Source organism: Petaurus breviceps, unplaced genomic scaffold (genome assembly GCF_028583685.1).
Source record: "Petaurus breviceps papuanus isolate PSGF00001 unplaced genomic scaffold, PetGlider_PUasm1.0 90667, whole genome shotgun sequence".
Taxonomy (NCBI): domain Eukaryota; kingdom Metazoa; phylum Chordata; class Mammalia; order Diprotodontia; family Petauridae; genus Petaurus; species Petaurus breviceps.
In genome coordinates, this window is record NW_027187302.1 from 90,502 (window position 1) to 105,139 (window position 14,638).

At 36.6% G+C, this 14,638-nt stretch overlaps 1 protein-coding gene across 6 annotated transcripts in view; it reads left to right on the forward strand.

Annotated features, from left to right (window-relative positions):
- DOP1A (DOP1 leucine zipper like protein A) overlaps positions 1–14,638 on the forward strand; it is a 134,993-nt gene that overhangs the window by 33,122 nt on the left and 87,233 nt on the right. For 5 of the 6 annotated variants that reach the window (XR_011163798.1, XM_069065059.1, XM_069065062.1 and 2 more), the window contains exons 2-4: positions 3,645–3,835; positions 9,108–9,289; positions 12,632–12,802. Coding sequence is in view for 5 of the 6 variants with exons in the window: in XM_069065059.1 (XP_068921160.1) it covers positions 3,698–3,835; positions 9,108–9,289; positions 12,632–12,802 (491 nt within the window). In the remaining variant the exon portion in view is untranslated. Of the gene's footprint in view, positions 1–3,615; positions 3,836–9,107; positions 9,290–12,631; positions 12,803–14,638 lie in introns of all 6 variants that reach the window. The other variant, XM_069065060.1, reaches the window with a different exon arrangement.

Below are 14,638 nucleotides of genomic sequence, written 5' to 3' on the forward strand. Positions count from 1 at the left end.
TGCCCTGGTTCTGCTCACTTCACTATATTAGTTCATATTGGTCACTTCTTTCTTTGATCTCCTTGGGGCATAGACTCAGTTGTGATATTGCTGGGTCAAGGCTATGTATACATTTCAATACCTTCACATAGTTTCGTACTGTTTCACAGATGGCTGGTCCACTTCATAGTTTCATCAGTGTATTCATGTGCTCCTTTTTCCTGAAACCTCTCTGACATTTGTCATTTTCTTTTTTTGTCTACTTTTTCTATCTGAAAGGTATGAGGTGGTACCTGAGTAGGTTTCAAACATTTTTCATATATCTATGGATAGCTTGAATTTCTTCTTTTGAAAACTGCCACTTCATATCCTTTGATGACATTTCCTCTAAACATTTTTTTAGAATAAGTTTTTATTGCTGTTATTAGTTTCTTACATTACAGTGGTATATCCTCCTTCCACTCCATCTCCAAGAGCCATTCCATGTGACAAATAGTATTTTTTAAAAGAGGAAAAGAAAAGTCAGCACAACTGAAACAATACTTGAAAAGATTCACAAACATAGAATATGTAACACCTCTGGGTCTCCCATCTCCACAAAGGCTTATAAGTTGTGTGGGTCTTCTCATGTCTTTTCATTTCGATCTATTTGATCTTTATGATTTTGTTACATTTACTTTTGATTTCTTGGTGTATCATTTTCTTTCTATTTACATTGTTGTAATTATTGTGTATATTATGTTTTTGGCTCTATCTACTTCACTCAGTATCACAGTATCGGTTTGAATAGATGTTTCCATGTTTCTCTGTATTCGTTATATGCCTCATTTCTTTCTCTTTTTGGAGAGCAATTGGGGTTAATTAACTTGCCCAAGGTTACACAGCTAGTTTTGTGTGTGTGTGTGTGTGTGTGTGTGTGTGTGTGTGTGTTAAGTGTCTGAGGTTGGAACTGAACTCAGGTCCTCCTGACTCCGGCACCAGTGCTTTACTCACCTAGCCACCCCCTATACACATCATTTCTTAAAGCATGGTAGTATTTCTTTACATTCATGTACCACAATTTCTTTAAAAATTTCCAGTGGATGGATGTTTACCTTATATCCAATTTTTAGCTGTTACAAAAAGTGCTATTTTCAATATTTTAGACTATATGTGTACTTCTTTCTTATCAATGACTTCCTTGGGGTATAAGCCCAATAATGGAGTTTTTGGTTCAAAGGATATGGACATGCTAGTACTTTATTTGCATGATTCCAAATTGCTTTCTAAAACAGATGTACCATTTCATATTTCCACAATATGTTAGTGTATCTGTGTTTCTACAACTCCTCCAACATTGTTGCCATTTTTGCCAATTTGCAGAGTATGAGATATTACTTCAGGGTTGTTTTGATTTACATTTCTCTTACTATTACTGATTTGGAGCATTTTTTTCGTGTGGTTGTGAATACTTTGCAATTCTTTGTGAAATGTTTGTTTATATCTTTTGAGTATCTATTATTGCATTTCCTCTAAATCTTAAAAGCTAATGGAAAGAGTAGGGATGGATGCTATTGACAATAGAAGTAAATTTGGGGATAATGTGGAAATGTTAAGTAGGAAAACAGCTGTTTCTTTGATAGTGCACTTACTAGCAGTTAATCTTACTTCTCGAAGAGATAGGACAAGGATATAAGGATATGTTGCAGCAACTGTGATCAACCTTTGGAAATTGATGTATGTTTCATTAGCTGGAAGACCTGTGGAGTAGATAGACATTTAAAGATAGGCTATTAACCTTGGAAAAGTAGGTTTTCCTAAGGATTGAGAAATGCCTGACAGAAAGTGCAGTCAGTTGTGAGGAAGTGAAGACTGGGAGGTTTTGGTTGATCAAACCAATGACAGTAAAATTCTTATTCATCCTGTATTAGTTAATTCAAAATAATATGTAATTTGAAATTCTGAATTGACTAGGTTCCCTTTTGTTCTTTAATAAAAATGAGATGGTGTCCCAAATCTGTTCAGGTCCGTAGTGTTTCAAATTACCAGGATCTTTTTAATGATTGCAGCTTGTTACAAAGGGAATACATTCATATAATATGGCGATAGTAATAAATATAGTGTAATAGCAAGAGCCAAAAGAGTGCGCTTCCCTTTTGTATCATCATACTGTGAGTTATTTTAGCCCACTGAAAGATGTGCAGAATTGCCTCCGACTGTTGATTCCTCCCACATTCTTGTAACTAATCTTGCCTACCTCTCTATAATAATATTTAAAATAATTATAAGATTTACTCTTAAGAAAATCTGGAGGCATCTAGGTGGCGCACGCAGTGAATAGAGCACAGGCCCTGGAGTCGAGAGGACCTGTGTTCAAATGTGGCCTCAGACACTTAACACTAGCTGTGTGACTGTAATGTAATGCCAAGCAAAGGCAACTTCCCAAGGTTCAAACTACCAGCATAGGTGCTCTCCATTTTATTCAGTGACAAACCAAGAACAGAGAAGATCAAAACATGACATCATTCAAAATACAGCATTTACTAAGTGTGATTAAATAATATCCAAGTACTACCCCACCCCAGGACCTTCCATTCATTCAATCAATTACAAAGTCCCTGTTCTAAATACTACTCCACCCCTAGGCTGTACCTTCATTTAGTCCATCACAAAACCCCTCTTCTCAAATGGAGATTAGTTTCCAATCATAAGTAAAGTACCTTCATTTGTTCAATCACAGAGCACAAAAAGGTCAAAAGTTCCCCACCCCTGGATCACAATTGAATCTACCCCAGAGTTACATCAAGTTTAAGCACAGCACTTAATACCCAAATGGAAGTCTTTTCTTCATCTTGATAGGAGGCAAGTTCTCAGCAATCTTAGTTCCTGGGGAGACAAGGCTTAGCAAGGCCACAAGATACATTGCCAGTCCCTTCATTAATTCATCCTCTGTCTGTAGAACAGTCCTAGAACCCCTGAAAACATTAGCAAAACCCTCTCCCAGGATTTCTGTAAACATACAACAAGAAAATCCTTCTTCAGGGCTTCTGAACCAACAGAAAGGTTCCCAGACCCCTGCAACAACAGCACTGTCCTTCACCAGTGGACAGTATTCACTCTCTGAATGCAGGACAGTCTCAGGAGCTCTTAGCCAACAGCCAGGTTCCAGGACTTCTTCAACAAAAGGACTGTCTTTCATCAGTGGACAAATCTGGCAAAACAACATCAAAACAGACAGACAAAGTACCAGCAAAACAGCCATGTCTCCTCAGTCCTTGGCAGCTCAGGGGGCAGGTCTCAAAAGTCCAGGGCAATTCAAAGTGGCCCCCAGCAATTCTCTCAGTCTCTCTCTGCCTCCACGAGGGTACTGCTTCCAAAAAGTTCTTCTGCCTCTCTCTTGTGTCTCCAAATCCACGTCACCAGCTCCTCCCAGTTCAGGACTCTCTTTTCACATCAACAAGTCCATCCCACAGGGTTTTAACACAATCAATTTGAAAACCAAGCCAATACAGGGGAATCTTTATATTCCATTACTATCACAGTGACCTTGGGCAAGTCACTTAAGCCTAATTGCCCTGCCTTCCCCCCCCCCCAAAGAAAAAAAGACAACCCCCCAAAAAAGAAATTCTGACAATATATTATTTAACTTTACAACAGTGTTTTTCCCCCAACAAACTCTCCTATAGGTAATGATTTTACATGACTTGCGAGCTGGCCTCTAGTGGGAATCTGTGGGAGGATGAACACGGAGGAGCTGGAGTTACTGAGTGACTCCAAGTACAGAAATTATGTAGCAGCAATCGACAAAGCACTCAAGAATTTTGAATATTCCAGTGAATGGGCAGACTTAATATCTGCACTTGGGAAGCTTAACAAGGTATGTTTTTCCTATCCACACTGAACAACCTAATAATTTTCCAGAAAAAGTATTGTATTTTTATGAGTTAGTGGGCTTTCTTTAAAGATTAAAATATGAAATTAAAAAATCTTGAAACTTTTATTCTGCATTGGGAAGAGCAAAATTTTCACATTTGTAACTAGCAAAGTAACTTTTTCTTCTAGTGTTTTAAAATTTTTAAATAACTAATTCCCTTTAACATCTATGAAGGACCCCTTACCACCATTTTTATGCCAGATTTTGCTTTACAGCAATTAGTGTTTGATTTTCTTAAAATGGCTGGTACACAATCAGTGAGGGGGCCATCATTTTATCTTCATGGATGTTTGTCTTTAAAGTATACCTTATAGATCAAGAAAGAGTATTCTGCCAGAACAATGTTCTTTTTAATTTTTAAGAAGAAAATGAGACAGAAAGGGGGGAGAAAATAATCATAAACTATTTTTTCTTACTAACTGCTTATATTTTGCATTCATAATTATGTAAAGATACTTATGTAGTAGCTAGCTACTAATAATGTTAAATATGTAATCAATAGTAATACATTATTAATAGTGTCATAGTAATAGTGTGAATAGTAGTAAATTAGCATAATTTGTCTTGTTAATGAGCATTAAAATAATTAAATAGATACTGGCCCCCAAATCATTCTCTCTCCTTTCTAAAGAAGTTCAGCACCTGCCTCATTATCTTCCTTTCTTCTTCAACTCCTACCCTTATAATAGAGGGTTTTAATATCCACATTGATGTGCCCTCAAACTCCCTAAGCTACCAGTTCCTAGTTTCCTGTTGTCCAATAACCTAAACTACCACATAAAGATGATCATACGCTAGACCTCTCTATTACCCACAATTGTTGCATGCCACTAATTAGAAACTGTTATTATGCTATCTGACCATAAACTACTCTCCTCTATCCCTCATCCCTCTTAAATCTATTCTTCACCTTCATCAAGATCAACAGTGACTCAACCCTTCAGTATTTTCTTGGATCATTATTCCCTATTCTGGCTTTACTTTTCTTCCCCTCCAATTTCAATCTGATAACTATCCTCTGCTCTTAACATCCCTTGCCCCCTCATCCTATTGCTGCAACAGTTGCTAAACTCTTAGCCTGGATTATTCCCACAATCCCTCTCTTCTCTTCCTACTAACAAGCTGCTGAACTCTGCTGGAGAAAATCTCTAACTTTGTGATGATTGTATACAATATAAATTCATGTTATCTAATCTCAGCTGGGCCCTCACTGCAGCAAGGTAGTCCTTTTATTTCTCCCTAATACTTTACTCTCTTTACTTCACTCTCCACAGAAGCTATTCCAGTTGTCTCTTCTATCTACAAGCCCTTCTTACATCTCCTTTACTCCTCTTTCTCAACTGAGAATATTGTTTCTCATTTGACTGAAAAGTTTGAGGCCATTCAATATGAGTTCACTTTGCCTTCTTTTCATCTAAAAAAACCCTAGGAACCTCTTATTTCCCACTCTCTCTTCTTTGACAAAGAGTTGGCCCTTCTCCTTGTCCAGACTATCTATCCCCTTAAATCCACCTTTATTTTTATAAAATAAATATCTATTTCATTACATATTTCTCATATGTGAAAAAAATATAACATTTAAAAAAAGTTTTTGAGTTCCAAATTCTCTCTCTCACCTCTCCTCCACTGCCAAGCAATTTCATATCCATTATACATGTTAAGACATGAAAAATATTTCCATATTGACCATGTTACAAAAGAAAACACACAAGACCAAGAAAAATAAAGTAAGTAAAAATAGATATGCTTCAATCTGTACTCAAAGTTCATCAGTTCTAACTCCAGGGGTAGATAGCATTCTTTATTACGTCCTTTAGAATTGTCTTGAATTATTGTCTTGATCTAGATTAGCTAAGTCTTTCACAACTGATCTTCATCATAATATTGTTTATGATGTTCTCTAGGTTATGCTCACTTCACTTTGCATCATTTTATGTAAGTCTTCCCTGGTTTTTTGAAAGCATCCTGTTTGTCATTTCTTATAGCACAGTAGTATTCCATCACAGTCATACACCACAACTTGTTCAGCCATTTCCCATCTAATGGGCATCCTTTCAATTTCCAATTCTTTGCTACCACAAAAAGAACTGCTATAAATATTTTTGTACAAATGTGTCCTTTTCCCATTTCTTTGATCCTTTGGGATATAGACCTAGTACTGGTATTGCTGGGTCAAAGGATATGCAGTTTCATAACTCTTTGGGAATAGTTCCAAATTGTAGCTATTGATAGCTTTGATTTCTTCATCTGGAAATTGCCTGTTTGTATTCTTTGACCATTTATCCATTGAGGAATGCTTCTAATTTTTTATAAATTTGACTTAGTTCCATTCATATTTGAAAAATGAGGCCTTTATCAGAGAAACTTGCTGTAAAAAAAATTTCCCACTTTCCTGCTTTTCCTTCTAAATTTGGCTATATCATTATTTTATTTATTTATTTATTTTAAGCAATTGGGGTTAAGTAACTTGCTCAGGGTTACACAGCCAGTTATTTCTGGGTGTGGTGCTAAGTATCAGAGCCCGGATTTGATCCCAGGTCATCCCGACTCTGGGGCCAGTGCACTTACTCACTGTGCCACCTGGCCACCCCTGGCTATATTATTTTTGTTTGTTCAAAACCCTTTTTCATTTCATGTAATCAGAATTATCTATTTTACTTACCATGATCCTTTCTATCTCTCTCTTTTTTTGGGGGGAGGGCAATTGGGGTTAAGTGACTTGCCCAAGGTCACATGGCTATTTTTTGTGTTAAGTGTCTGAGGCTAGATTTGAACCCAAGCCCTCCTGACTCCAGGACCGGTCATCTATTCATTGCACCACCTAGCCACCCCCTTTCTATCTCTTATTTGATCATAAACTCTTTCCTTATCCATAGATATGATAGTTAAATTTTTCCCTGCTCCCCTAATTTACTTTTATGATATCACCCTTTATGTCTAAATTACATACCAATTTTGACCTTATCTTGGTATATGGTTTAAGATGTTGGCCTATGCTAGTTTCTGCATTTTCCCAGCAATTTTTGTCAGATGTTGAGTTATTACCCCAAAAGCTTGAATCTTTGCATTTATCAAAATACTAGATGACTGTATTCTTTACATAATCTGTTCTACTGATCCACCAGTCTTTTTCTTAGCCAGTACCAGGTTATTTTCATGATTATTGCTTTGTAATATAGTTTGAAATCTGGCATTGTGAGACTGTGCCTTCCTTCACATTTATTTCATTGATTCTTTTGATATTCTCGGCTTTTGTTCTTCCAGATGAATTTTGTTATATATTTTTTTAACTTTATAAAATAATTCTTTGGAAGTTTAGTTAATAGGACTCTTTTACGTCTATATTTTAAAACGATCACCTCCTTTCTTCTTCAGGAGATTGTGTCTTCAATCACCCTCCTCTCAAATCCTTAACCTCCCCTAATCAACTGGTTTCTTCCTTACTTCTTCACACATGCTTGTCTTTTCCATCCTTAAAAAAAACCAGCCTTTATTAGATGCTGCTGTCCCCAGAACCCCTCTTCCTGGACCTCTCCTCCCTTTCTCAGCCAATCTCATTCAAAAAGCTGTCTAGAGACTTTCTACCTGTATTTTCTTTCTTATCTGTTCCTCTTCAACGCTTTGCAGTCTAACTTTTGCTTTGATCACATAACTACAATTGCTCTCTTCAGAGTTGCCAGTTCTCTCTTAATTGCCAAATCTGATGGGTCTTTTCTCAGACCTAATCATTCTGGTGCTTTTGGCACAATCACCCTCTCTTCTTGGATATTCTTTCTTCTTGAGGTTTTTGTTGACACTACCCTCTTCTGGTTCTCCTACCTATCTCACTGAGGCAGTCTTTCTGAAGTCTCCTTTCCTGGCTCATCGTCCATAGTATGTCCCCTAATTGTAGGATTTTCCCAGATTTCTGTTCTATACCCTACTCTTTTCTCCGCTGCATTCTCTTTCCTGGTAACCTAATCAACTTGTGTGAGTTTGAACTATCATCTTTATACAAAGATGACTCTTTTAACTGCTTTGCATAAAATAAGTACTTAATAAATGTTTTATTGATTCATGTCTCTCAGATTGATATATCCAGTCCATTTCTCCATTGAACTTTTAAATCACTAATTATCTTTTGGATATTTCAAACTGGGTGTCCCGGAGATATCTTAAGCTAAAAATGTCCAAAATTTAACTCATTATTTTTCCCTCTAAACCTTCCCTTTCATACTTTACTATTTTTGTCCCACACTCTATCATCTTTATAGTTTCCTGGGTTCATAATAAACTCTCTCAACTCACACGTTAAATTGGTTGCCAAATCTTGCCATTTCCCTTTCAGAACATTTCTCAGCTGCCTTATCTCCCTTCTTCCTTAGCTCAGGACCACTTTATGTCATAACCTAGATTATTACAAGTGCCTGATCTCCTTAAGTCATGTCTCTACCCACTCTAGTCTATGCTCCACACTGCTGCTAAAGTGATTTTCCTTAAGCACAGATATAACCATATGAGTACCCTATTCAACCAGCTTTGTGGTCTTTGTTTTGCTGCTAGAATAAAAAATAAACTTCATTTTTAGTTTTTAAAGCTCTGTACAACCTGTCCCCAACCTATCTTTCCACCTTTATGTATTTTATGTATTTATTTTTTTTTATTGATGTCTTTTTCCACCTTTATTTAACATCACTTCTCCTCCTAAACTCCAATCTTGTCAGATTGGCATTCTCTCTATTCCTCACCAATGGCATTCCATCTCCCTGCCCATCTCCAGTGCCTGGAATGTACTGTGTTTCTTTCCTTACTTGTACCTTATAAGGTCACTCTCCTCCACCCTATAAAGCCCTCTCTTTCTTCCAGAGATGTGCTCAAGTACCATATTCTTCATAGAAACTTTTCCTATCCTCACCTTCACAAATGCTAGTGCACTCCCTCCCAAACTGCCTTGTATTTATTTCACTACCCTTTGTGTATGTACATACACACTTATTAACATATTCATACTGTACATATATTTTATGTGTCCTTGTTTCCCCCATTAAAATATAGGCTTCTTGTAAGTAGGGACTGTTTTCATTTTCTGTACTTTAATAATGGCTAGCACATGTCTAGAATATAGTAGTTTAATAAATGTTTGTTGGTTGTTTGATTTAATTAAAAGCAGTAAGTAGTAACAGATAAAACGAAATACAGGAGATTGCTTTACTGTACTATAAGTGTTTTCTACCAGGTTTTACAAAATAATGCAAAGTACCAGGTAGTACCAAAAAAACTGACCATAGGCAAACGCCTAGCACAATGCCTGCACCCAGCATTGCCTGGTGGAGTTCATCGAAAAGCACTTGAAACATACGAGATTATCTTCAAAATCATTGGACCTAAGCGCCTTGCCAAAGATCTTTTTCTTTACAGGTAAGTGTCATTTTAATGTTTATGTACACTATGTGATTATGCCTCCAGGTAAATATTTTATAAATCAAATTAAAAAACTCATTTGTTTTATATTCTTAAAATTAATGAGGAAGGCGATTGCCTTAATAATGACAAGTTTTCAGCTTTTAATATTACAATCTTTGTATCTTATACCATTCAGAGACATTTAAAAAAAAGTCTATTATGTTCGGACATGATGGAGCATGTCTGTAATCTCAGCCACTGGAAAGGCTGAGGCTGGAAGATCTCTTGAGCTTGAGAGCTCTGAGGTTGTAGCAAACTATGCCATTTGGGTGTTTGGCATTAATATTCTTTGTTCCTAGGAACAAGAGGGATAGGGAGAACCCATTTGCCAAAGTAAGGGTGAACCAACCTATGTTGGGAACAAAGCAGGTAAAAATTTCTGTGCCTATGACTAGTGGCATAGTATCTATGAGTAGTCCCTACTCTTTCAGCCAGGAAAAGATAGGGGGGTACACAGTCTTTAAAAAATTAAATCTATTATTTATTATGTTTCTTCCTTTCATCTTGTTTTGTAGAATGACAAATGTGAGCCTTGGTGACTCAGTGGATAGTCATGTCTTTGGTAGTAATCAGGAAGTTTGGAAAAGGAGAGGATGTGGGAGGCAAAGATATTAAGTTCTGTTTTGGACATGCTGAGTTGGAGATGCAAATGGGACATCCATTTTGAGATGCTAAGACAAATTTGGTAATACGAGACTAGAACTCAGGAAAGAGGATTGGACTGTATATGTACCTCTGGGAATCATTTGCATTGAGATTATAATTAAACCCATAGAAACTGATGAAATCACCAAGCAAGATAGTATAGAAAAAGAAGAGGAGAGGTTCCAGGACAGAACCATTGTAGACACCCATGGTTAATAATAAAGCTTTAATTTTCTTTTTTTTAAATTGATTTGGTTATTTCCTTTTAGTTTACAACATTCAGTTCCACAGTCCCTTGAGTTTCAAATTTTCTCCCCCTCCTTCTCCTTCCTTCCTCCCCATCATGGTAGCATTCTCTTGAATATAGGATCTACAGATATCTTCACATTAATCATTAGTCAGGTTGTAAAGAAGGGGAGTGATCAGTGGGAAAGAGGAAACAAAACAAGAAAAAGAAATGGAGCAAGTAGTTTGTTTTAATCTGCATTCAGACTCCGCATCTTTCCCTGGATGTGGATATCTCTTTCAGTCATGAATCTTTTGGAGTTGTCTTATAACCTTGTATTGCTGAGAGGGGCCCAGTCTATCAAAGTTAGTTGTCACACATACATTGTGTCTGTGATTGTGTACAGATTTCTCCTGGTTCTGCTCTTCTCGCTCAGCATCAGTTTATGTAAGTCTCTCCAGGTTATTATGAAGCCCATCTGCTCCTCATTTCTTATAGTACAATAGTGTTCCATTATATTCATATACCACAACTTGTTCAGCCATTCCCCAATTGATGGGCATCCCCTTGATTTCCAATTCTTTGCCACCACAAAAAGAGCTGCTATAAATATTTTTGCACATATGGGTGCTCCTCCCACTTCCCTGATCTCTTTGGGATATAACCCTAGAAGTGGTATTGCCAGGTCAAAGGGTATGCACTTATTTATAGCCCTTTGGGCCTATTCCAGATTGCTGTCCAGAATGGTTAGATCAGTTCACAACTCTACTAACAATGCATTAGTGTTCCAATTTTTCTACATCCACTCCAGCATTTACCATTTTTCTGTTTTGTCATCTTAGCCAATCTGGCTGGTGAGATGTGGTACCTAAGAGTTGTTTTGATTTGCATTTCTCTAATCAATAGTGATTTAGAACCATTTTTTCATATGTAAAGCTTTAATTTTCAAAGTGCTTTACATGTGTTACCTTATTTGATTACTCACAACCCTCTGACATAGGTGCTTTCATTATCCCCATTTTTTAGAAAAAGAAACTGAATTTAAGAAGTGAAGTGACTTGCCCAGTGTCACATAGTAAGTGTCTAAGGCAGCATTTGAACTCAGGTCTTCCTGACTCCACATCCACTTGAACTGCTGCTTTACCTAACAGCTTTTAGGGGACATGACTTAGATAGAGATCCAGCCAAGAAGGCTGTGAAGGAGTGCTTATGCAAGTAGGAAGGAACTAGCTAAAAACCTAGAGAGGAAAGAGTATTCAAAGAAGAGTGGTTGACAGATTGCAGAGGTCAAAAAGGATGAAGCTTGAGATAACCAGGAATCACCTATCCAGCAAAACTGAGTATAATCCTTTAGGGGGGGGGGGAGATAGATATTCAGTGAAATAGAGGACTTTCAAACATTCAGATTAAAAAAATTTCAAAGTTGAAAGATACTTCAGTGATTCTGACCCAATCCATATCTCTACACCTTTACCAAATACCTGACAAGTGGTCACCCAGCTTTTGCTTGAATCTTTAAGTGAGGGGGAATCTGCTACCTTCTAAATAACTAGGACCATCAAGTAGAAGTTATAACAAGGCAGTTTTAGGCATGCTTTTAAGACATGGGTATGAGGTAGGTGGTGATGATGGGCTGTAGGTGGCCCACAGTACTCCCAAGTGCAGCCTGAACTAGACCAAAATGTAACTAGGAAATATTTAACAAAATAAATAAAAATACAGTACAACATAGATGATATTATTTTTTAAAACTAAGTCAATATGTGACCCTCAGGAATCCTTATGTACAGGTTAGTGATCCTAGTTTCTACTTGTGTTTAACCCTTTTCAGTCTAAGGTATAATTTCCTAACAGAGCTATCCAGGAGAATATGGAGACAATGGTGGTAGTGATGTAATTTAGAAGTAGCAGATTCCCCCTCATTTAAAGTATTCAAACAAAAGCTGGGTGATCACTTGTCAGGCATTTTGTAGAGGTGTAGAGATAATTGTTTTACAAATATGGGTTGGTTCAGATAATCACTGAGGTACCTTCCAACTTTGAAATATTTTTAACTGAGCCTTTTAAATTTAACCACAGCCAGCCACAGTATTTCTGGCATATGCTCTCCCTTCAAAATAAATCTTTTTGTGAAGCATTTAGTGGCTATTATGTGAATTCATCAAGTATCAGTGAGTGTTCTCTCTCCGTTTGTACCTTTCATGATACATCCTGCTTTCTTTTCCTATTGCTTCTTATCCTTATCCTTTTACAGATCCTCCTAATGTCCTAGAGACTTTCTGGTTTCTATAATAGAGGGATTCATATAAGAGAGGGAGGGTATTCATTCATTCTGGTATAGATTTCAAGTTTTCCATCTATTATTGTCCATATTGGTGGAATATTAATTAACAAGTTATTTTTGTTTTCCTTTTTTTTTTAAACAGTTCTGGGCTTTTTCCTCTTCTTGCCAATGCTGCCATGTCTGTTAAACCAACACTACTGAGTTTATATGAGATTTATTACCTGCCTTTGGGTAAAACATTAAAGCCTGGTCTGCAGGGATTGTTAACTGGAATTCTGCCTGGTTTGGAGGAAGGGTCAGAGTACTATGAAAGGTAAGACAATTACAATTCATTTGGCAGGTGTTACTTGTGATGGTAAATAATAAATAACTTGTTAGTTGCTTCCTGACATCTTTTATGTTTTGGTATCAATTTAGATTATAGTACTTATAGATCTTCCATAGAATCTGGAAAAGATTTTTGAGATTAAATAATAATATAAAAATTAATATATAATAAATTATATAACAATATATAATGTAATTGTATAGTAATATAAACCAGTACAATCCTTTATTTTTATGGTGTGGACACTAAGGCCCAGGGAGCTGAGGTGACTTGCCTAAGGTCATGACACAGGTTGAAAATAGCAGAGGCAGTATTTAAAACCAGGTTCTTCAACTGTAAATACAGTATTCTTTAATTATCGGGAAAGTTCTATCACCTCTATTTTTCCTAGTAATAATTTTGCTGTTATACTATTTCATGAATTTAAGGGGTCAAATTTTTTTTATTAGATGTTTTAAATGGACAAAAATGAAACTCACCAGAGTTCACCAAAATTTGTCATTGTGGAACTAATCTTGCCCAAACTCCTTGCCAAGTGTTTATTCCACCAAGTAATGATCTGGAGATTTTAAGTGTTTAGACTTTGATTTTATCTAGCTTGGATGAGTTTCTAATTTGTTTCTCTTTCTTTTGAAGGGGATATTTTAAGTGATAGCTTATTTAAACAAAAATTGGATAACAATCTACTTTTTTTTTTTTTAAAGCAATCGGGGTTAAGTAACTTGCTCAAGGTTACACGGCCAGTTATTTCTGGGTGTGGTGCTAAGTATCTGAGCCCGGGATTCGATTCCCAGGTCATCCCGACACTGGAGTCGGTGCTCTTACTCGCTGAGCCACCTGGCCACCCCTGACAATCTACTTTTAAAGAAAAAATAAGCACCTATTTAAGTTCTGAGCACTAGTATTCTTAAAACTTATAATGATCTAGCTTTTAATAACCTATGCGTTTTGCTTATTTGCTTACTGTTTTTGGACAGTGGTGCTACAGTAGTTTATTTTACTTAATTTGTAAATCTGTCTCTTGGTGTTTTAGATGTCTTCCAGGTTTTTCATTTTTAAAAATCATTTATTTATTTATTTATTTATTTATTTATTTATTTATTTTTAGTTTTCATTTTCACAAGATTTTGAGTTACAGTTTTTTCTCCCCATCTTTCTCCTACCTCCCACCCCAAAATAGCAAGCCTACTGAATACCTCTTCCCCCAGTCTGTTCTCTCTTATATCCTCTCCCACCACCCCCCTAACTTTCTAGTATGATAAGATGGATTTTTATACCCCAATGCCTGTATATCTTATTTCCCAGTTGCATGTAAAAAACAAATTTTTTTTAAACATTTGTTTTTAAAACTTTGAGTTCCAGATTTTTTCCCTTCTTCCCTCCTCATCTGCCCCCACTGGGAAGATAAGCAATTCAATATAGGTTTTACATGTGTAGTTACCCAAATCATTTCCATAGTAGTTATATTGTGAAAGACTAACTATCTTTCTCTCCATCCTATCCTGCCCCTCCCACTTATTCTATTTTCTCCTTTGACACTATCTATCCCTTTTCAAAAATGTTTGCTTCTAACTACCCTCTCCCCAAATCTGCCCTCCCTTCTGTCATTCTCCCTCTTATCCCCTTCCCTCCTACTTTTCTGAAGGGTAAGATACCCAATTGAGTGTGTATGTTATTCCCTCCTTAACCAAATTCAATGAGAGTAAGGTTAACCCATTCCCTTTGACCTTCCTGCGCTTCCTCTCCATTGTAACAGTTTTCACTTGTCTCTTTTATATGAGATAATTTGCCCTATTCTATCTCTCCTTTTCTCCTTCTCTC